The following is a 24,171-nucleotide window of genomic DNA, read 5'->3' on the forward strand; positions in this document are numbered from 1 at the left end:
ATCTGGCCACCCGTGTGTCTGTAAGTTAATAATTATGGGATGCCTGTGCCAAGGACAAGATGCAAAACAACATACCGGACCAACAGTGATCCTCCCTGTGGAACAGCAGTGAGTGGCAAGCTGCTCTGGAAGCCACGCTCCTGTATCAGAGGTGGCACGCTTGGATGTTTCACTCTCCACAGCAGTTTCACCCATGATAGGGAAGCAAGCAGATTTGGGTTGGAAGGGTGAGGCCATGTACAACTAGAGCGACCTTGGGCGTCCTGGTTAGAAGTGGAATTCCTTGTTAAAAGATCGAGTTGTTGTTCTGATCTAGTCTGCAGTTCTATGATGTCTCAGTTCTCACGGTCAGGCAGTCCACTCTGACCTATAGTAACCATATTCTGGGGAACAGCCTTGCTTTGTGCAGGCTACTCTACCCATGCACTGATCATTGAAGAATGAATAGCTGTAGCCTTTGACTTCCATCAGCCATCAGATTCCATTGTTGGCCCCATCCTATCTATCAGGTTGAAAATCAGCAGAGTCCTAGCTGATTTTGCTCAGTGGAGAGAGCACACGTAAGGCCTGTAGACTAAAGGATCCCGGATTTGATTCTGGATGGGGGTGCAGAAGGCAGCCAATCGATGTGCCTCCCTCACATTGATGTATCTCTATTCCCCTCCCTTCCACTCTCTCTAAAAACAAACAAACAAAAAACAATGGGAAAATATCCTCATGTAAGGATTAACCAAAAACAAGAAAAAAAGGAAATGGATGGAGACATGTTTTCTTGCTACTGTTTCATATATCTGGAGCTTCTCACCAGCTTCTAGAGAGAGCTAGCTTTAGTTTTACAAATCACTTCCATATTGGCTGTTCAGCACTTGGTTTTATTTACAATGTCAAGTTCAACAGCGTTGTGAGCTGAGGGGAGGAGAAATGAGTGTTGGCTCATTCTAATTTACACTTGTCAGTGCGGCATCAGGAACCAGTTTTGACATGGCAAAATATAGCTACTCAGACTATATTATAGCAAAGTAAGTCAGAGTTTCAGTGACAGGAATTTTGGAGTATTGTTCTTCATCCTAGACGCCCCTCTCCGTTTTAGTGCCCCCTACATTCTAGGTAACATTTGGAGGAATGACCACTATGGTTTGAAGGAGAATTTATTGATGTCAGAACATCTGCCACATGGTGATGGAAACTAGGGCAGCATGAATGTTTCCTGCTTAGTTCAGAGGTTATGCTTTGAATAGGCTTATATAAGCTCGCAAAACAAACAAATAAAACTCTTCTCCTACTGCAGCATTTCATAATTTTCTCCCAGTTTTAAACCTCTTCCTTTCCGCTTTGTTCCAGATCTGTTAGACTGTCTGCTACTTAGACTTTTATCCAGAGAATGCTTGTCTTTAAGGATATCCCTCCCTCTAATGGAGAGAGCATCATCAGAGCAGGCACACCATTTGGGCAAAGGAGAAGCTGAACTACTCTAAGCAAGACATCATTGCCTATTATTGGCCAGCCCCATTTAAAAGACGGAAAGCACAGAACGACAGGAGCATGAGTCCAGGCACAAGGGGGGAGGGGCATGGGGCGAAGTTAATCAGAGCAGCTTTGTTCATCCCTGCTGCTAAGAGCTCATCTGATTCTTAAATCTTATTTATTTATCTATGGGTTTATTTGTTTAACATATAGTTTATTGCTTTCAGAGAGGAAGGGAGAGGGAGAGAGAGATAGAAACATCAGTGATGAGAGAGAATCATGGATCAGGTGTCTCCTGCACATCCCACACTGGGGATCAAACCCACAACTTAGGCCTATGCCCTGATCAGGAATCAAACCATTTCCCCCTGGTTCATAGGTCAGTGCTCAGCTGACTAAGCCATGCCAGCCTGGCAAAGCCCACCTGATTTTAGTTGAAGCTACTCTCGAAACTAAAGTAAATTATGTTTAGGTTTGTGATTTATTACTCTGTATTTAGGTGAATTTTTATACATTAAACCATATTTTTTTCATCAATGTCCACTGTGATTTGGGAGAAAGTCTTACCTACCAGCAGATAATCCTCTATGAGCTAATTTGCTAATTAGACTGAACAGCAGAACGACCGCTGGACGACCTTCCAGATAAAGCTGGGGCTACAAGGGCCGGCCTGGACTGTGAGGGCTGAGCCCCTTGCAGAATTTCATGCATCGGGCCTCTAATAAAAATAATAGTTAGGAGTATTAGCTTTTTACTTTATGGAATAACCTGTGTATAATTATTTATAGTATTCAAGTAATCCCTGTTGAGTAAATAAACTAAAATAAAAAAGACATGGAATAGATTTTAGTAAATGTTAGTTTTATTGAGAGTTCACCCCGACTGAATGTAATTTCAGTATTTAAACAGTCATGGTGACTCTACTTTGATTATTATTATGTAGGAAGTTTGCCTATTTAAATGCGGCATAAAAATATTCTGAACCTTTTCTGTTTCCTTTTTGAGCTATAAAATTCTCTTTAGTATTATTTTGCTGTGTTTCACAAATTTTGATAGAAATGTGTTTATTGTCCTGAGTTATAAATTTTTTCTTCATTTTTATTGTGATTCTCTTTTTAGCCACACTTAGTTTACCAGCATATGGAAAATTGTAACATCTAAGTACTTAGGTTTTAAATACTTTGCAATTTTGGCCTGAGAATGTTTTATCTGGTATGCATTATATTTATTATTTGGAATTCTTTAAGACTTTAGTCTTCCTTCATAAATATTTGATGTGTTAGGTGTATGGTATGTGTGTAAAGTGGGTCAGCTTTGTATTTTTTATTACAGAGACCTTGTCTTTTTTCTTAGTGTATTTTTTTCCTGGTAGCAGTATCTAAGAGGAATGTGTTAAAATCTCCAATTACAATTGTTGAATTTTCTATTTCTCTTCATAGTTCTATTTGTTCCTTGAGGCTGTATCATTTAGGTGTTTGTTTTTTTCTTGTTTGATCATCTTGTCTTTTTATCAATATAATTACTCTCTTCGTCTATCATGCAGATTATTAAAATCATTATCTTTCTTTGGTTTACATTTGCCTGGTATATCTATCTTACTTTTTTCTTTTCTATCTTTGTTTTGTTTTAAGCATGTTTGTTGTAGTTAACATATGATTGTATTTAAAATATATGTTTGGAGAGTCACTGCTTTTTTAATTGGTGAGTTAAATCCATTTCTATATATTGTAATTACTATGATGTTAGAATTTCTGTCATTTTATGTTTATTTAATGAATTTTGATACATGATTTTTCCCCCCTGCCTTCTCTTCAAAAAAGCAAATGTGATTTTGCTATTTCCAATGACATATGGTCTGTTTTGTTTCTAAGATTTCCCTTATTTGGGGATTTATAATCTCATTTATCTGTTGACTTCTTAAACTAAATTATTTATATTTCTCTCTCCACTGTCATCTCTCTCTGGGCTGTCCACCCCATCATGTTGGTATTTTCCAGAATTGGGTTTTGGATAAATTTGGTTGTGTTTTTACCTTTTCTTTTGCCCCTAAAGTTTAAAAAAAGACAACAATAGACATTATCAAGTTTGTTGAATATCTCATATTATTTTTCTTTGTGTGCTATCAATATAGTTCTTTGTGTGAAAACCTGGGTATTTATGTGTAATAATTTTTTTATGGCCTCACATCTGAATGTGAAATTGAATATATAATTCTATGTTCAAAATTCTTTGATACGTTAAATATATTATTTCAATATTGTGCATTCATTGATGCTATTAAGAACTCTGTCAATTTTTTTTTAATATTTTTTTTAATGTAATCTGCTCTATTAGGTGTTTTATTTTTATTTTTAGAGGCCCAGTGCATGAAAATTTGTGCACTGGGGGGAAGATGTCCCTCAGCCCTGGAGACCCCTTAGGGAGAGGCTCCTGCCTGCGCCACTGTGCTGGCCAGCTATAGCTGGCTTCTGGATGAGTGGTGCTCCCCCTATGGAAACACACTGTCCAATAGAGGGGGCAGCTCCTGTGTTGAGCATCTGCCCCCTGGTGGTCAGTTCCTGTCATAGTGACTGGTCGTTCCATGTAGTTCCATTGTTAGGGTCAATTTGCATAGTACCCTTTTATTATATAGGATTCTTAAATTTTGCAATAATGTATCTTAAAACAGGATTTTTTTTTTATTATTATTATTATTCCCTGTTTGGCACTCTGGATCCTTTGGATTGAGGTCTTTGAAGTTTCTTTGATTTTGATGAACTGGTCATTATGTCTTTATTTCTTTCTTTCAGTTTATTGCTTCTGGGCCCTGGATGTTGGCAGATCCATTTCTGTCCTACATAGTACAAAGCTCTAAATCTCTGAGTAGTTTTGTTGTTGTTGCATTTGCTGACTGTGTTAGTTTTGTTTGTGCTCTTAGAATTGTGGTGCATCGTGAAGAAGGAGGGTTTTGTGTGCGTAAACATGGGTCTGATGAGTTGAAGCCTTCTCCTCTCCTACCTTCTTTCTACCTTCCTTCCACCCCTTTTGCCTCCTCCAGGTTCACCTAGGTGCTTTGGTTCAGAACCAAGTCTTTTTATTCCCTAAGTCAAGAATTTGAAGGTCATCTTAGGTTCCCTCTTTCCCCTTCACCTATTCAGAGAATTCTAATGGCTGAACTATCTGAAGCCCTCTTGAATCCATTCTCTGGATTATATCACTTCTTTGCTTTATCTCAGCAATAACCTCCCAATGCCCATAGAACAAATTCAAATACCTTGGTATAGTCAGAACTTCACCCCCTTTCATATTCTGGCTATGTTGTACTGAGATTCCGTGATCCCCAAAGACCACTAGGGAGCCAAGTCCGATGTAATTAACAAGAGAGAGCCTCTTCCATGTTAACATGGGCTCTGTCCCACTCACACCGACAGCATGGCGGACGAGAGAGCGAACTTCGCCAAGTCCAGGGGTTTTACACCGGTGGTGATGTCACTGCTTTGGCTGACCCTGATTGGTTGGATGAAGGCTAGGGTCCAGTTACACAAAATGGAGGATAACTCTGCCCCGCCCCACAGTGGAGTCAGGGTTCTAGTTAGGAGTTCACCTTGCCCTGCCCTGCCCTCTTAGCTATTGACCTTATTCTCTAGAAAAATCCAACTACTTGTAGCTCTAAAAATTGCCACCTGCTTATTTTTGTGCTTCCAGTCTTGATATTTTCTCTTTGAGGTTTTTTTTTTTTTTAAGCATTTATTTGTAAACCTTTTTTCCTCTTTCTTTATTGATTAAGGTATTACATATGTGTCCTTATTCTCCCCCCCACCCCCATACACACACTCATGCCCTCACCCCCCTGGTGTCTGTGTCCATTGGTTATGCTGATATGCATGCATACAAGTCTTTTGGTTGATCACTCCCCCTTACCCCCACTCTCCCCTCCCTTCCCTCTGAGGTTTGAGCATCTGATTGATGCTTCTGTCTCTAGATTTGTTTTTGTTCATCAGTTTGTGTTCATTATATTTCACAAATGAGTGAGATCATGTGATATTTATCTTTCTATGATGGACTTATTTTGCTTAGCTTAATGCTCTCCAGGTCCATCCATGCTGTTGCAAATAGTAGGAGTACCTTCCTTTTAACATCAGTGTAGTATTCCATTGTGTAGATATACCACATGTTTTTAATCTACTCATATACTGGTGGGCACTTAGGCTGTTTCCAAATCTTAACTATGGTGAATTGTGCTACTATGAACATAGGGGTGCATATATCCTTTCTGGTAGGTGTTTCTAGTTTCTTGGGATACATTTCTAGAAGTGGGATCACTGGGTCAAATGGGAGTTTCATTTTTAGTTTTTTGAGGAAACTTCATACTATTCTCCACAGTGGCTGCACCAGTCTGCATTCCCTCCAGCAGCGCATGAGGGTTCCTTTTTCTCTGCATCCTGGCCAGCACTTGTCATTTGTTGATTTGTTGATTATAGCCATTCTGACAGGTGTGAGATGGCATCTTACTGTCATTTTGATTTGCATCTCTCGGATGATTAGTGACTTTGAGCATATTTTCTTATGTCTCTTGGCCTTCCTTATGTCCTCTTTTGAAAAGTTTCTATTTAGGTTCATTGCCCATTATTTTAATTGCGTTGTTTATGAGGGCTTTTTTTTTTTTCCTCAAAAGGTTAGTGATAATTTTTTCCTATTCCCGTTGCCTGACTCCTACGTCTTTCACTCCCACCTTGGGCAGGTTTAGAAATTCCATTCTTTGGATCTCAAAGCTGCTTGATACAACAGTCATCTTATCATATGCACCACCTTCTGCTTGTTTTTATCTGGTTGTCTTCCACACTAAGCTACGAGCATCTTCAGTTAGGAACTGATTCGTCACCTTTGTAACTCAGCGTCTGTGGCATGCCTTGTACATAAGTAGAAGCTCTGTAAATGCTTGTTGATTGAATATAGAAAGTTAGAGATGTATATGGCTTGAATGGGGGAGGATGATAATTGGTAGCTGGGTGCAGATTTTTTAACATTACTTTGAGATTTGTAGTTTTTTTCACTTCTTAATTCCTACAAGCATCGGCTTTCTGTGTTTATGATGTTTCTCGTGAAAGTGAGTCCACTGTGGATATTTTTTAAAGACTTGTGATTTGTTTGGCTCTGCATTGTGTTCTTCAAGGATTACCAAGATTGAGACATGGTCTCCATCCTCAAAAATGCATAATAGAAATGGGGATGTAAAACCATGCCAGGAAACTACAGGTGACAGTGAAATGTGAACTTGATTTCTGCTTACAGTTGTGAGAAAAGGAGAGAAGAGGCAGGGAAGGTGGTGTGCAGGCGCTTTGTGGAGAGGGTGTGAATTAAGCTGGACGTTATGAGGGTCATTTTCTCTTCTCCACAGTGGTAGTTCGGCTTCTAGTGAGTTTCTTATCTTGGAGTCTGTTCATAAGGAAAGCCAGTCGGCACCATTGTGTTTACTTACTTGGAACAACTTGACTGCTTAAGTTGTTCCAATGGACAGATTACTTTGTTCAAAAAAGCCTGTTAAAGTGCAATACCTAAGAAGTTGTGTGACACTCAAATGAAATGTAGAAAAAAATGATGAAAGTATCCGACTTTAATTCTCAAGTACGCATTAGTTTCACAGGAGTTAAAATCTTCATTCCAGAAATCATTGAACATAGAATTTGTTTTTTTAAATTGTATTCTTTTCATACAAGGTAAAAAGTAGTGATTTGGTTTTGGGGAACTAAAGTTTCACACATCGCAGGAGTATTTACTGTTGACGTGCGTGGTGTTGGTGTTCCCTGAGTTCCATGATTCTCAGGCAAATAAGCTCATTCCTGAATAGTGAAGGCAAAAGGAATTACGTGCCCTTTGTTGCCCTCGTGAAGAAGGGTGAGGTATCCTTTGTTTGATCAGTTTGTGTAAACATATTCCCCTCTATCAACCAATACTGTTTTCACCTGGGGGTTCAGATCACCCCTGTATGGCCAGAAGGAAGAGAGAAATTCTAATAGAATGGGATGTAACCCGTTGAATGACAGTTTATGCTGTGTCTATTGGCTTGGGGAGAGGGCTGGGGGCAGTGTGGAGGAGCTGGGGTATCTGTTCCAGTTGCTTCTCATTGACAGGTTTCTCCCTGTGGGAGTGATTCAGGGAGTAAGCTGGTCCCAGGCCCTTGTTTGCTATGTTTGCTCTGTCATGCCCTGCAGTCAGGGAATGGGGCCCAGAGAGCCAAGGGCTGGCATCCAGCCTCCGGAGCCAGCAAGCTGTGTGTGTGTCTGACTCATGTTAAGGTTATCCTGTCTGCTTCAGAGCTGAACCTATTTTGCTACTTCTAGCCAGGCCCTGAAGTGGGAGCTGTTGTGCAGGTAGATGTTCAGGAGTTTCTTGTAGGCCCCATGCTGAGCTTCTCTTTGAAATGTTCTTAATTTTTAAGACAGCCCTTACTCATGATGAGGAACACAGGTGAGTGGGGAGCGGCCTGACAGTCCTGGGCTCATTTGCAGAGAAGAGCTAGATGGACTTGAGCTATCCAGGCATGAGGGAAGAAGTAGCATGTGTTTCCAGGGGGTGGGGGAGGAGGGAGATGTGTCCCAGAACAAAAGTGAGTCAAAAGGAAGTCACAGTGTCTTCATTGGGTTTCAGTTCTTTTGTCCTGAACTTGGCCCCTCTGTGTGGGGCGGAATGACTGATTTTCTAAACACCTTTGTAGTGAAGGGCCATAGAAAAGTGACTTCACTCAACGAGGAATCATGCCATAGACTGTGTTGCACATTGGTGAATGGGGACAGAGTGAGGCTTTACGGGGTGACACAGACCAGGAAGAAGACCTGATCACAGACATTAGGTCATCTCATGCCCCACCACGTCTCACATCTTCCCTGACAGCACATTCATGAAAGAAAAGGCTCAGAAAATGCTTTCTTCCCAAAGCCTTCTGCACGGGATCATCTAGGCATCTTCCCATGACTGTCCCCATAAAGAATCCCTCCTTCCATCCTTCACCTTCATCTCTAAAGCCCCCACGCAGAAGGGCCAAGTTTAAACCCAATGATAGGCCACTGTGACTTCCTTTTGATTTATTTTTGTTCTGGGATGCAGTCCACTAGGAAACACAGGCTGCTACTTCCCTGGTGCCTGGATAACTCAAGCCCATCTTTCTGCAAGTTAAGTTTTTGAAATTGATGCTTATCTTCATCCAAGAATGCTTGTAATTATTGGTCTCAAACTTTTTCAGTTGACCTGGATGTTCTTTGTCTTTCACATCGACATCATTACTCTTAAAGTGTTTAAACCAGCATTCACAAGTATCTTGAGATGGAGCATGTTCACCATAAGCTTCCCAAAATACTCAGCAGCACTTTTCTTCAAAATAAAGTAATGAATTAAAACTTCCCGCAAATGCTCTTTTTTTTGGCACGAAATTCGACATATTTAAGTGTAAAAATATCTATGATGTTAACACCTTCAGCAAATTAGACATATGAAGTTTTGAGGCTTGTCAATACAACAAAATATCGTACATATCAAATTGCATGTATATCAACACCAGACGCCTAGTGCACGAAATTCCTGCAGGGGAGTGTACCTCAGCCTGACTTGTACCCTTTCCAATCCAGGCGCCCGTAGGGGATGGCTTACTGATGGCTTAGGCCTGCTCCCCCTGGTTCTCTGCTCTCTGTGGACCCTGCCTGCTCCAGACCACAGTGACTGCCAAGCAGGCTGTGCTGGGTGCTGCCTGCAGGCCAACCTTGCCTGCTCCCAGGTTGCCATGGTGATGGCCAAGCAGGCCAGGCTGGGAGCTGCCTCCTTCCTGCTGTCAGTATTCACAGAGGCAATGGGATTAATTTGCATACTCACTCCTGATTGGCTGGTGGGCATTGTGAAGTGAAGGTCAATTTGCATATTTCTTTTTTATTAGTGTAGATATGTGTAACTCCATCTATTGAAAAAAAAAAAATCTGCCTTATTAACAGTATACCTGTTAAGAATGATTTCCTATAGTCAATTTTCAAGATTAGCATCTTGGGGTCTAGCTTAATTAGATTTCAGAGTTTCTCATGTGCTTTCCTGTTCCTAGAAGTGAAAGCCGTCTGAGATGGCTTTCTGAGAGTAAGTTTCTTGCTGCTCCTGACATTCCTGCATGCTCTGTTTAGAGGACTTAGGGCTGAGGAGAAATGTAAGGTTTGATCGCCAAAAGCTCTTTGTGCCTGATGGTGTGGACTCTCACCTTATGTATTAATCTGTTTCCATGTTGCACTTTGCTGGCCAGCTATTGAGACCCATAATCTATAAAACAAATGCGAAATCAGGGCCAACTCAATAGAATGCTGTTACCGCTACGAGGCAGTAGAATAGTTAGTATTTAGGGGAGTGTCAGTTTGGATGAGGGGGGTTTCTAGCCCTGATGGGTGCTGCTCATGTGTGTCTGTAGAAGCTGGGATACTGTGACAGCAAGAAGACCAGTTGAGGGAAACCATGGCTGCTGGGGGCCTCCCTTTTCCATCTTCTGTATTTTCTACCAAACTGTGTACAAATGATGCTAAACATATTACATAAAGTGGTCCTCTGTGAATGAATGAATCATGCAACCCATTTTTGAAGTGCCTTTTAATTCTGGTTTGATGTCATCTTCTGGAGTCACTGCCCTGGGCTTGATTCTTGTGTCACATCCTCCCTAATGTTCACAGGGAAACGGAATTTCTCTGTATCTGGGATTTTAGTAAGTTGGGCTTTTAAATTATAATCCAGCTCAGAAGACAAGGTCCCTTAATTTATTTTTTAATTTATTAAGTGCTAAGTGGTGACTGGCAATGTCTTAAAGAACCATCAGGTGCCCTGGCAGGTGTGGCTCAGTTGAGAAATGCCCTGTGCACCCAAAGGTCGCCGGTTCAATTCCCGGTCAGGGTACATGCCCAGGTTGCCGGTTCAGTTCCTGGTTGGGGTGTATACTGGAGGCAGTCATTTGCTGTTTCTCTCTCACATCTATGTTTCTTTCTCCTTATCTCTACAAAAAATCATTAAAAACATATTTTAAAAAAAAGAACTATCAGGTGACTAGGAAGTGAGAGGTTGGACCTTGTGGGGCTGGTGTGCTGCTCTGACTTGTTTTTGTAATTTATAACAGTGCTCCTTAGAGATTAGGAGGTCACTGTGGTCGCTACTAAAGCTTTCATCTTCCATTTGATCTGATTTTGATCATTGTAAGTTCTTCTGGGGGAAACAGTCCTCACTTATTATCTGTGATGTATTTTAAGCATCTTTGATTGAAAAAACACTGACAACATCTTTAAAGTCAGGACACCCAGTACTCAAGCTGCTTTGTAAATGTAATTTTGGATATAATTTGATTGGCTAATCAGGTGATATGGTATAATTATTAGTGGAGTTGGTTTTTTTCCCCCTCCCCCGAGTGAGTATTTGTTTGAAAGTTGATGCCTTATTTTTTTCTCCTCCACAGGGGACAGCCCTAACCCTTCAAAGGAGGACACGCCGACCAGCAGTCTGGACTCACTTTCCTCCCCGTCTCCCACGACGGCCACTGTCCAGGGGCTCCCTGGGCCAGACAGAAACCACCTAGTCGCTGACGGGGACTGGGCATCCACTGCGTAAGTTTCACTGTGCTTATTTGGTGTGATTTTTTTCTTTTAATCTTTATTATTGAAAGTAGTACATATGCCCTCCTTTTCCCTGTTTGACCTTTTGGTGCAATTTGTTTAGAAGCTTCCATGGCCAGTGGGTACTGAAGCTGTTAGATCTGAGAATCTTTGTTCTCTTGTCAGCGGGGCTGTCAAAAGGAGAAAGGTTCCTACAAAAGGCCTTTCCTGAGCAGCGTCTGTGTTCCTGGTATGGGAGGGGTGGGTATGGGAAGGGTGGGTATAGGAGGGGTGGGTATGAGAGGAATGGATATGAGAGGAGTGGGTATGGGAGGGGTGGATGGGTGCTGTTTCCCATATCTTTCAAGTTCAGCTCATGTCAGTTTTGGGTTGCACTAAGGAACTTTGTCATTGTCCTCCTCAGGATGCGTTCCCACTGGTTATGCAAACTTCTGCAGACATGAGAATGCGTGGATTGTGATCGATAGGCTGTTGAAGCTATCGGTAGAAGGATATTTTAGTTGTGTGGATTTTTGAGGGCTTTATAGCCAGCAATCTGCTCTCTTGACTCCACAGTACCCTGTATAATTGAAAGTTGATGGATGGAGTATCTGATTTTATCTTCTCAGTTTGGTTTCATGCCAGACATGTACAATGTACAGGTCAGCTCAGGGGTATTTGGACAACCAACACTAATACAAACACACTTCCTTGGACCTGGTTTGGTTACATGAAGGTCTGTCTTTCTGTGCTTACCAGGCTGTGGGGTGAATGCAGAATGCTGGTGCAGAGGGTCATCAAAAGAGCATCAAATTTCAAACAAATTCTCAGAAAGATAAAAAGGGACTCCACTAATTATTCCATGGCCTTACTTGAATGTTCAATCAAATTGCACCCAAAATTCATTTTATAATACAGCCTGAGAGTATTTGGGTATCTTGCGTTTAAAATTTAAAAACCCGGCTGGGACCGGTTTGGCTCAGTGGATAGAGCGTTGGCCTGCGGACTGAAAGGTCCCGGGTTCGATTCCGGTTGAGGGCATGTACCTTGGTTGCGGGCATATCCCCAGTAGGGGGTGTGCAAGAGGCAGCTTATCGATGACTCTCTCTCATCGGTGTTTCTGATTCTCTATCCCTCTCTCTTCCTATCTGTAAAAAATCAATAAAATATATTTAAAAAAAAAAAATTTAAAAACCCCCAAATCTTTTAGTGGTGGCTGGGTGGCTCAGCTAACTGGGGCATCATCCCACAGACCGGAAGGTTTTTGGTTGGATTCTTGGTCAGGACATATACCGAGGTTTCAAGTTCAGTCCCCAGTTGGGAGGCAGCCATACACTGTTTCTCTCTCACATCAGTGTTTCTCTCTCACCCCCATCCTCCACCCCCGTCTCTCTCTTGAATCAGTGGACATGTCCTCAAGTAAGGATAAAAAGTAAATTAATAAATAATAAAGGCTGCTTAAAATAACTCGGAGATAATGATGTCATTCAACCCTAGGCAGGCATTCTTGGGACTTTAAATGGAATTGGAAAGTGTGCGTCACATTACATGGTGGCTTTTTATAGTTACTCCTGGATTCACCTGAAGTCATTAGGAACTTATTATGTATTAAAAGGGGCTGGTATGCTAAAATTTGGGGTGATCTGAAGACTTTGAAAATCTTACTGAAAAGCAAAGTGAAACTCAAATAGGAATCACAGTCTCCAGATGAAATAACCCGTCCCCCCCCCCCCCAAAAAAAAAAATCAGCATCTATGCATGCTGAAGACTGCATGTTGTGAGTTTAAATTAGATGTTATTCAAACATGCTGTTCATTTTTACTATCATTTTTCCTGAATGAATATATCCTTTTCTCTTTAACAATCTTAGCACCAGTGACAGTGGGTACATAGGAACCTGGGATCTGTCATCCTGGGTACTCCCGGTGGAATTCGGTACACATGAGCATGTTTAAAGCAAACACCAGCTCTCTTAATTTCTCCTTGCAGTGGGCGTTTGTCATGGTCCGTGGAGCACAGTGTAGCCAGGCATCCTTCTTCCATCATGGTTCCGTAGAAAAGGGACAGGAGCCGCAGCATAGCCAGTGCTCAATTCACAGCACGTCCATCCTGAAACATGAAGAGCTTGATATATCTGGTCATAAATCAAACGAGGAGTGAACTCCCCAGCTTCCCATTCACACAAATTTTAAAATGTCATGAAAAGCACTCCCAACACAGAGGCCACAAAAGAAGAGGGGGAAATAGACATTGAAGGAAGTCTGGAATCAAGCATGTGAATTTTTCTGTGCGTTAGATAAAATAGACCCATATTTCTCTTAAATTTGTATATCTCTATTTAAATGACAGTTGAAAGTCAGTGTTATTTTATAATAGTTCTAGGTGTACAGCATGGTGCTTAGGCAATCATATATTTTACAAAGTGTTCCCCCGGATATTTCCAGTGCCCACCTGGCACCGTACGTTATTATTGCAGTACTATGGACTGTATTCCCTATGCTGTATTTTACATCCCGGTGACTATTGTGTAACTACCAATCTGTACTTCTCCATCCCTTCATTTTTTTCATGCAGTCCCCCAACCCAGCCCCCTCCCCTTCTCTGGCAACCACCAGTCTGTTTGTATATTTCTTAAAGGATTTACTTGAAAGCATATTGTGGTCCAGATTTATCATGAAGTCATGGGCGCGTCTTGAACTTGAGCTGATGTGAGGACCCCACTGAGGGCTTGTTAAGCGCCCCCTGCTGGGCCGCACCCCGGGGTGATGCTTACGTTTGAGGGGAGCCTGAAACCGTGCATTTCTAACCTCCTCCAGTGGCCCTTGCGTGCGTCACACATACCCTTGATCCCCTCAGCCTGAAATGTCTCCCTTCTTTCTTTGCTCAAGACAAATCGGACCTATCTTCAGGGTCTAACTTTGTTTTCACCTTCAGAGAACTTTCTCTAGTCCTCTTGTCTACAGGAAGAATAGGAAAATATTGCCTTCTAGTAGTGTTAGAAGTGTTAATATTTACCCTTTAGTGCTATTTGATAGTTACATGTATGTGTATGTGTACCTGTATATCTGTATCAAATCTCATTCTGCCTGCCTGCCTGTCTGTCTTAGTCAATTCGGGCTGCTATAGCAAAAAATACTTTGATTGAGTGGCTTCTAAACAACAGAAATTTATTTCCCGCAGCTGTGGAGGGGGAGTTGCCAGGTTCTGGTGAGAGCCCTCTTCCACAGACCGCTGGCTGCACTCCTCTTGCAAGGACACTGATCCCACTCGTGAGAATTCCCCTCTCATGACCTCAGCTAATCCGATCCCCTCCCCAAGGCCCTGTCTCCTCACCGGAGTGGGGGTCGTGGTGGGAAGAAAGCCGGGGGGCACAAACATTCAGTCCATAGCACTCTCTAACTTTTCCCTCAAGCCAAGATAGATTATAAAGTTCGTAATGATAGACACTGGGGCTTATACTCTGAACATTTCAGTGATATTGATGTCGTTATCAGAACATACATCCCATCTTAATTACGATGTGTTATTAAATAAAACTTTTCCTTTGGGAATCTAATTTCTTTCTGTATGTCACTGAATGTCTTTTAGGCAACTATGTTTGGTGTCTGATCCATATTCCTCTTTTGTAAACATCAGAAAACTCCTCGTCCTGAAATGGCCCAGCATTAATCTCACCATTTTCCCTTTATAGCCTTTCTCTTTGTTTCCTTAGCTTTTGTAAATTTAGTTTTCATTGAGTGTGTAGTGGTGTTTTGTTTTTTTTTGTTTTTTTTTTGTAATCCATTATCTCTGCATACCAGCTGTACAGTATGAAATATAGTTGCATCTGAGTAAATGCTGATTAAGATCCCTTTTAATAAACCCAACGTAGCCGTGGGGCCAATAAAACCCTGCTCGGGGCTCAGAAAGGAGGCAGTGCGTGGGCTGCCTGCGGACACACTTTTCCAGAACGTCCACTTGCCTTATCTCAGGTCCTGACACGGGGAGCCCAGATGTTTGTAATCACATCTGGGACCCCTGTAGCTCTGCGGCACTGAAACGCCGTGACCCCAGCCACTGGAGAGCCAATTGGCAGAGAAAACCCACAGCAGCCGAGAAGCTGATGTATAGGCGGCCTGTAAATACGGCTGTGGCCGCTGACAGGTGGAGAACAATGCAGCAGAATTGGGTTCCTTGGGTCTCTGCTGATGTTGATGACTTGCGAGTGTTATTCATTGCCGTCAATCAGTCTGCAGCTATTACTTACCTGTACGCCCAGCGAGGTGAGAGGTGACTTTGTGGTCTGTGAAGCATCGCTGGCTCAGTCTCCTTGGAGGACATGACATCCTAGGTCAAGGTATTTCCAATGTTCCCAGGTCATTTCCCCCCCAATAAAGTAGTTCCCTCTATAAACAGGTTTTCTTCCACTGTTAAGCGAAGGGGCAGGTCCTTGGCAAGTAATCCTGTTAAGTTCCTTGCCATGGAAGAAAACCTCTTTTAAGTAACACTGGGCATTGTTTCCAGCTTCCTCCACAGATTTCCCCTGAGAAGGAAGACCGCCTTTTCTGCAGGCGGCTCCCGTGCCTGGGAAGCTCTGAGTTGCTGGAGGTGTTGATGCCCCGGGCGCTCTGGGAGGCCAGGAGGGGGGCGTGGATGAGAGGCATGGCCTGGTGTATCCGAGATGCCCAGGTATTCCTGCCGCCTCTCTCCCAGGGGGTGCCCTGAGCTGCTTCGAGGCAGAGATGTCTGTCCACCCAGACTTGACGTTAGTGGCTTAGAATCCTACTCGCCTGGACAGCCTGTGCCTGGCACCCCTGGGCTGTGTGTGCTGTGGCTTCCTTTAGACACAGTGACTTGGCATGTCACATCACTTGATGTTGCTTCCACGGTTGCTTTTTAGGAAGTCGGTGGATTTTCCCGGGAAATAGCAAAGTGCCCCTTACACTTGATTTGTGGCTTAGTGTTCTACAAGCCACGACTGATTTGTTTAAAGTTCAGGGGGAAAAAATAGTCTTACATATTTTTTTTTTAACACATCTGTGAAATCTGGCTCTCAGCTAGAAATCATAAGGTGGCAGCAGTTATAAGCAAACGCTGTGTTCACCTCCCCTTCCCCTCCCCTCCCTCACTTCAGGGAGGGTGTCTTAGCCCATCCCTCCTCCCCCTTGCTGCTCCAACCCTTTTGCCAGGGGCAGTCAGTTCACCCTGTCAGTTGATGGCTTATGTTTTTTTATCTCTTTTATTACGATTATTGTTTGAAGAGCAAACAGGGAATTTATATTTTAAAATTTTTTTTTTTTTTTGCGCATCTGCTTTATTACTGATTTGACTAAAATGAACCTATGTTGCGTTTGTAACAAGGGGATGAAAGCTCTGCAGATTTAAAAAGAGATCAGATGAGGGTGATCATTCGCCCAAAGGAATGAACTGCCTTGTCCTAGGAATTTGTAGCATTTTTGGGGTCAATAAGGAGGATACATCCTAGTAGGTGAGCACCTTTGCTCTGCTCGCCGGCACACTGGCCCCTGGTTACTGGAGCTGTGCCCACAGTGCGATCTCTGGCAGAGCCCGTGCCTTCGTGGGAAAGGGTGTGCCCGTGGGTGCTGTGAAGAGTGACGTGGAAGCCAGCCCCTTCTCCCATCCCTCAGTGAGCAGGAAGGTCCCTGGGTGGGTTCAGAAAGTTTGAAGCCGAAGATAGCCCAGTGTAAGGGGGAATCCGGCCAGAGGAGCAGGAGAAGTCGATCACCTTGCTGTTCACCAACAGTAGCTTTGTAAATGCTACTGAGAGGTTAGCTCCTTTTGCACTTCCTGCTGGGGGGCTGGGGTCTTCCGGGGGAGAACTTTTGCTTCAGCAGTGGCTGGTGGCCAGCGGCCGCAGAGATGGCTTGATTCGATAAGGTGCCCTCTTGTGTTTCTCAAAAACCATGGAACTTTACTTAGTGGTGGTCAGCAGATTTTGTTTTACCGGCTCTATAAATGCCATTTCATTTTAATCCCCTGGGACCCACCTTCGTTTTCAGAGAGGGAAGCAGAGGCACCAGGAAGGGTAGGAAAGTGGCCTCCAGCGTCAGGACGTATAAGGGACAGAGGTGGAGTTGGATGTCTCTGTGGCCGTGGCTGTGGTTCCCGTAGACTGGTTTCACTGTTGGGACTGAAATTGGTTGCTTCTGGGAAGATTGTTCCAATGATAGATAGGTGTCCCCCAGTTTTGAGGCCTGGTGAGATAACTGGCCATCAGCTGGCCGCTGCCCTTAGGAGAGGGCGCGCTGACCCTGCATTGTCAGGTGGCTGTGGTGTACAGTTACGTCTGGGGAATAAACACTTGAATCTGGTTGTTGCCCATTCATCATCCAGCACCTCTGGCTGAGGTTTGGGGATGAGGGCATCTTCCCCTGAAACAGAGCCGGGAGACTTGGAAATTTGATATTTGGCAGCAGCGCAGCATCCATCAGCTTCTGTGAGTAACGCGATACCCAGTTGTCTCCCTTCGGCTTCAGGAAGCTCTTGAAGCTAATCGCAGGGCCCACATACTTGGCCCTGGACCACAAATGTCTGCTTGCATTCATTTCTTTGGGGCGCAGTTTTTGTCCTGTATATTTCTTTGAGTCTTCTCTCCAAATCTGTATAGAAATCATGCCTTGAATGCTCTCTCTCTCTCTTTTTTTTTTTAATCCTCCCATGGGACATGCTTAGAGGAAGGCAGAGGAGTGTGGGGGGGGGGGGGGCGGCACGTGAGAGAGAAACATTGATCAGTTGCTCTCTGTAAAGGCCCTGACTGGGCACTGAACCCGGGTATGACGGCAGCCTTTTGGTGCCCAGGACAATGCTCAACCATCCGAGTCACTCTGGCCAGGCCTCCTCACATCGTGCGTACGCCCCTTGCGTCTTGCTAGGGTATTTTTGATATTTTTATTGTGTACTTTGCACTGATGTGTGGCCTACCACCTGTCTTCCTTTGCAGTGCTGTAATAAACAAGCTAGCCTGTTTATTAAAGCCCCATAATGAAAAGTCGATTTTCCAAAAGAAAGAGACACGTCTGAATTTTATAGTAGCTTTTTTTTTTTTTTTTTTTTTTTTTTTCCTCTGCTCCAGACTCACAAATTATCTTCCATTAGTCTTGTTTTGTTTTTGTTTTTCGTTTCACTGGCTGGATCTGTCTCAGGGTTGAAGTGCAGGCAGGGCCCTGGCACTCCTTGCATGGTGGAAGACAGTCCAGACTTAGAAAAGCACTGACTTTAGAGTTAGACTGGCCTGGCTTTGCAGCCTCATTCTGCTTCTCGAAACCCTGGGGGCCTCCTATCCATTTTGTAAGCAGACCGAGGCTTAGCAAGGTGATCTGTGAAAGGGGAATCACGGCATCAGCCCCCTGGGCCGCTGTGAGATTTCAAGGAACCACATGTAATAAAACCCAGTCCCCGCTCCCCCGGGAGCTCCGGGCAGCCCCCTGCTTGGCATCCCCTCCCCTCGGAGAACCTACAACTTGATATTCTTATTTTCACTTACCCCGACTTCCTGGTTCGTCCGTTACAGAATCTCCTCACCAACAGCTCAGGAAGGTAACCTCTCGAGACCTGCAGAAGCCTTAGCTGTTGGCCCGAAGTTGTGTTGTTTCCAGAAATTGCTGTAGGTATTTTCCAGGAGGACTCGGCCTGGGCTCCTCGCCAGGGTCTCTGTGTCAGAATCTACTCTGTAAAAGCCTCTGTGAATAGGACCTTTGGATACTGCATGACCCAGGCCTGGGGTTCTCCCTGGGTCCCCCCAGCTCTATATTCTGAATAGTGTGGGTGGCTCATCTTCTCTTACCACAGGTAACCCATCCAACAGTTTGGTGTGAACCTGGAGGATTTTGCTCAGCTGAGGGATGCTTAGCCCTTCCCAACTGCAGCCCCTGTTCAGCCCTCAGGTCGGGCTCAGCTCGTTTTCACAGGGGAGCTGAGCTGGTAGAAACATTCCTGTGAGGTAACGCAGGGACCTCTAAAGCCCCGGCATTGGCCGTAATGAAGCCACAGTTCCTTCTCGGTTCAGCTCTTGCACCCGATTCCACAACGATCGTCTGGAAGGAGACGCTGGAATTCAGGGGATGCTCCCAGGGAAAGATGGGCTGATGGGATCCTATCCTTTTATATCAAAACCCCAGGGAGCGATCACCCTAGCAGTGGCTTTTGTAGGTTACAAGCTGACTGGCTGGTGGTGCCCACTCACGTTAAGGGGGGGAAATCACCCAGAAGCCTGAATGCCTGGCAGGGCGAGGACTGAGCGTCCAGTGTGGCCGTGTCCTTCTTCGAAAGGCTCCGTCTTATCTGAGTGGGACTTACTTCCTGTGGTGCCCTCTTCTCCCTGGCCACCTGCCTCCTGTAAAAGGCATTTTCTCTTAAGGGTGAACAAGCGATTGCTTTTACTTGCTGGCTGATGCATCGGCTGTCTCCCTCCTTCAGGGGATGACCTGCAGTGGGCGCAGAGAGTTTCTCCTGGGTGTGTGCAGGTGGGCTCCGGGCACACAGGACCCCCTGCCACGAAGCCCGCGGAGATGGAGTGGGGGAGGGGCCTCTCAAGATCAGGGGCATTTGCTGTCCTCCCTACCTCCCCCCACCAATGGATTCCCATCTGGCCCCTCTAATCCAGGGGGGTCAGCAAATGATGGCTCCCTGCCACCTGTTTTCATAACTGAAGTGTTATTGAAACACAGCCACCCAGTTGTTTGCATTTTGTCTGTGGCTGCTTTTTAGATGCAACGATGGCGGAGCTGAGACCCGCCATGTGTGGCCTTCAGACCCTACAGTATTTATTGCCTTGCCCTTTACGCCTACCTGCCCTGTCAACAGAACAAACCCAGTTGGAAGAGTCCCCGTTTCTTAGAAGTCAGTGTTGTGGTTATAATTGCCATTTTTCAGATGGGCAGCGCAGGTGATTTTTTAAAGTAACCCTCAGGAATTCTTTCTTGTCCTTGAACCAATCATTTTTCTTAAGCTTGTGATTGTCATTTCAAGAGGCCTTGAGTGTTTCAGTCATTAAAATGTTTATTTGAGGGTCATTCTTTTTTACAATCTATTGATTAAAATTAAAAGTGTATTTTCAAATAGCTTTAGATTTACAGAAAAGTCACAGAAGTAGTGTAAAAGTGCTCCCATAGCCCAGCCAATGTAGCTGAGTTGGTTGGGCATTGCCCCATGCACCAAGTCCCAGGTTCGATTCCCAGCCAGGGCACATGCCCGGGTTGCAGGCTTGATTCCCAGTAGGAGGTTTGTAGGAGGCAGCCAGTCAGTGTTTCTCTCTCATAGATGTTTCTATCTGTGTCTCTTCCCCTTTTCCCTTCTTTTTTCTCTCTCTCAAAAATAAATAAATAAATAAATAAATAAATAAATAAATAAATAAAAACACATTTAAAAATCAAATAAATAAAAGTGTTTCTGTAAAACCTTCCCCAGCTTTCCCTGCTGTTAACATTTTACACGGCACCACAGAACTTTTGTTTAAAGTAAGAAATTCATCTCGGTCCAACAGTATTAACTCACAAACTTTATTTAGATTTCACTGTTTTTTTTTTTTACTCATGTCCTTCTTTTATTCCAGCATCCAACCTAGAATCCCACTACATTGCATTTAGCAACTTTAAAATTTTTTATTTTTATTTTTATTTAAAGTGGTGCTGGAAGAAGACTTGACTTGGGGTGGTAAACACACAATTGAAAAAAAAAATGGTGATATCCACTTAATATCAGTAGTTTTCCCCTTTGGCATAGATTATTTGTTTTGGGGTGTTTTTTTTTTTTTTTGGTGGGGGGGGGGGGAGGAAGAAAATGATTTGTAAGTCACTCTCACCTTTCTCAGGCTGTCTTCTCACGTGTACCGTGGAATAGTAGTGTGTCTAGGAACATGTGGACTCATGTATGGAATAGTAGTGTGTCTAGGAACATGTGGACTCGCCAGTCAGTTCTAGACTGTGCAGCTGTGCCTAGCAGGAGCCTGGGTGATACTGGCGATGGCAGCATCAGCTCAGGGCAGACACCGCCGCCTCTAGGAAGCCTTCCTGGATGCCCTGTGGTAGCTAGATGCTTCTTCCTCTGTTCTCTGAGGGCCGTGGGCACCTCTCTACAGGGCACACATCACATTGCATTGTGAGGATCAGTTGTCAGTCCCCACCGACTTGCCTGGGTGCTCATGGAGAGCAGATGTCACAGTCCCCTGGGGGTCCCCAGGACCCGGCAGGGGCCTGACTGATAGTTCCCGGACCTTGAATGATGAACAAACAGGGTTTGTTTGGGAGCCTCCTGGGGCAGTGAAGGCCCCCTTGCCCAGTCCCCTGGATGATGGTGACTCTCTTGTCACGACTACTTGCTTTTCTCCACTGCTGTCCCCTCTGCCGGCTCAGTAGGAGCCAGTGCGGTGCTGGCTGTGGCATTCTCTCCCTCCGGCACTTAGGGAATAACTGTGGCACTTACTGGAACAGAGATTTCCCATAATATACAGATCGACAATATTTCCTTCTGTCTTTATTAACATTTTCAAACACTTTTGCCCAGGACAGCTGTTCTAGACTTATGCTATGTGTGTTTCTCAGGCTGAAAGGAAAGATCATTCCACTAATGTGTTAGTTTCTGCTCAGAGGCCTTGCAAATAAATGAGGTTTTAAAATCTCTCATTCCAGTGCAAACTTCTGATTGGATTCTGACATCATAGAACCACATCAGATATCTTGCTATTTTGGGGGTTTAATCACTTCATATAAGCAGTCGTTTCTTGACTTGCATTCTCCCTCTTCTGAATCCTTTACATTTTAAATCGTGCTCGGCACTCAAGACTGCTGCCCAGAGCCTGTCCTGGCTGTGCGTTCCCAGAAAATGTGTGTGAGGTGCAGGAGCCCCCTGGTGACTCCGCAGCTGTTGTCCAATTGAAACAAGTTAAGAACCCTAACCGCAGCCCCCATTTCTGAAACGTTTGCTTTGTGGCTGCCAAAAAGTGTTCATTCTGCACAGAGTGTATAGTCTGATATTGGAGACCGTTGGGTCACAGTGTGAATGAGAAGCAGCATATAGCACCGATTGGTTACAGAGTGTGTGCATATGCAGCTACTGTCCAAATGTCATGGTTTGAGAGCTTCTTCCTCCCCACTGCAAAGGCTGTAGGGTCTTACCCTGAAATACAGTCCTGTTTTTCCAAAGCAAGTGTGTGGATGCTTTTTATAGAAGAGCATTCTCTCCTCACTTTCACAAATGCCTATTCTGCTCCCTGCTGATCATCCCGAACACCTCCGCCCACCCTGCCCTGCACAGACACAGGAGACTTTGTTGCCTTGGGAATAGCCTGGTGGACTTTATTAAAAAAAATAATAATAATAATAAAAAAATATATATATATACACACACACACACACACACACACACACACACACACACATATATATATATATATATATATATATATATATATATATATATATATGAAGGAAGGAGGGAGAGAAGGAGAGAGAGAGAGATCAATGATGAGAGACAATCATTAATAGGCTGCCTCCTGCATGCCCCCAACTGGGGATCAAACCAGCGGCCTGGGCATGTTCTCCGACAGGGAATCAAACCGTGACCTCCTGGTTCATAGGTTGATGCTCGTAGGTTGAGGCTCAACCACTGAGCCATGCCAGCCAGACCAGGTGGACTTTCAATGTAAGTGCTTTCAAGGCTGAATTTCTGAGTTGGTGGTATGGAAAGGAACCTCTGTGTGTTTTTAGTGAGGCCCTCTTGTCCACGTGTCCCCGTCTTTCTGAAGGAAACATTTCTCCTTAAAGCAATGTGGTGACGTTGGCTTCCCCATGTGGAGTGGAGAGGCGTTCTTTTTTAGGAGAAGATTCTTCCCATTTAGTGTGTGAAATCAGGAAGATAGCAAACAAGCAGATATTACTATTTCTCTGGAGTCTATTTTTGTTTTGGTGACTGTGGTTTCTGAGCTTTTCAGGAAGAGTTGACTACTCTGTCTCCAGTTTTGCAAACCACAAGTTGCCTTTCAGGAAACATGTAGCACTTAGGCATATTTTTTTTTGTAATTGGTCAGCAGCTCATCATTGAATAAAATTGGTGGTTTGTGATCACGCCAGTCTTACTCATCAAAAATCCCTCTTTAAAGCGGCAGCAGGAAGAAGGAAATAAGGAGATTTTAAACAAAATGTTTAAATTTGGGGAGGTAGTAGGAGAGGACACTCAAAACATTTCATTTTGGCTCGGCTGGCATGCCTCAGTGGTTGAGTGTTGACCTGTGAACCAGGAGGTCACGGTTTGATTCCTGGTTTGGACACAGGCCAGGGTTGCAGTAGCGGTTGTGCAGGAGGCAGCCAATCAATGATTCTCTCATCATTGATGTTTCTACCTCCCTCTCCCTCTCCCTTCCTCTCTAAAATCAATAAAAATGTACATATATATTTAAAAAAAACACACACACTCACAATAAAACCATTTCATTATGTTCTAGCAGGTAAGGAGATTTTCATACTTATGTCATCCATCATTTTTCATCTTTAACCCAAAAACTTCCTTAGCCAGGATTCTCTCCTAAACCACAGAATAGGAAAATGGCCTGAGTAGGTTCTCAGTTCTCCCAAGGGTGTTCATGGAAGGAACTGTGAGGTCTGAAATCTTACCCTGCTTGCCAGCTTCCTGATTTGCCTGTGGTGGGGTCACGGATGCTGGCAGAGGACGTGAGACTCCCGGTCAGAGCCAGAGGACTCCGCTGATGACAGCCGTGGCCAGCAGGAGTGTCACTTCCCCTCCCGATTCCCCTCAGCTGGTGCCCTTGGGCCAGGCAGCACCTCCGTGGCGTGTGACAGGAGAGGAGCCTGGAGCTAAGAAACCCAGACCTTTTAGGAAGAGCAGTGAACCTGCCCTTTGCTCCAGGGAAGTCACAGTCTCGATCTGCCCTGGCTGTTTGCTCTACACACATCCATGGAAAGATAGTCCCGAACAAAGGCAGCCAGTGCCTCTCTTTGTAACAGATGCAGAGACACTCGAGACCCTCAGAGAATTGTCTCCCAGCACAGGTGACTAGAACCATTCTAGAGGTACAGGAGAGATGCTCACTCATTATGAATGCCTTGGAGCTTAACTCGCTCCTAGCAATCAGGTTGAGAAGAACTGCTAGACCTTTGCTATGGGCCGCCGTTTCCAA

At 44.2% G+C, this 24,171-nt stretch overlaps 1 protein-coding gene across 1 annotated transcript in view; it reads left to right on the forward strand.

Annotated features, from left to right (window-relative positions):
- The window catches only part of ARHGAP10 (Rho GTPase activating protein 10), a 240,111-nt gene that overhangs the window by 208,311 nt on the left and 7,629 nt on the right, over positions 1-24,171 (forward strand). Inside the window, exon 20 of the mRNA XM_084884902.1 lies at positions 10,907-11,054. Coding sequence (XP_084741028.1) covers positions 10,907-11,054 — 148 coding nt within the window. The remainder of the gene's footprint in view (positions 1-10,906; positions 11,055-24,171) is intronic.

This window comes from Pipistrellus hanaki (assembly GCF_964339955.1).
Source record: "Pipistrellus hanaki genome assembly, chromosome: 5".
NCBI lineage: Eukaryota > Metazoa > Chordata > Mammalia > Chiroptera > Vespertilionidae > Pipistrellus > Pipistrellus hanaki.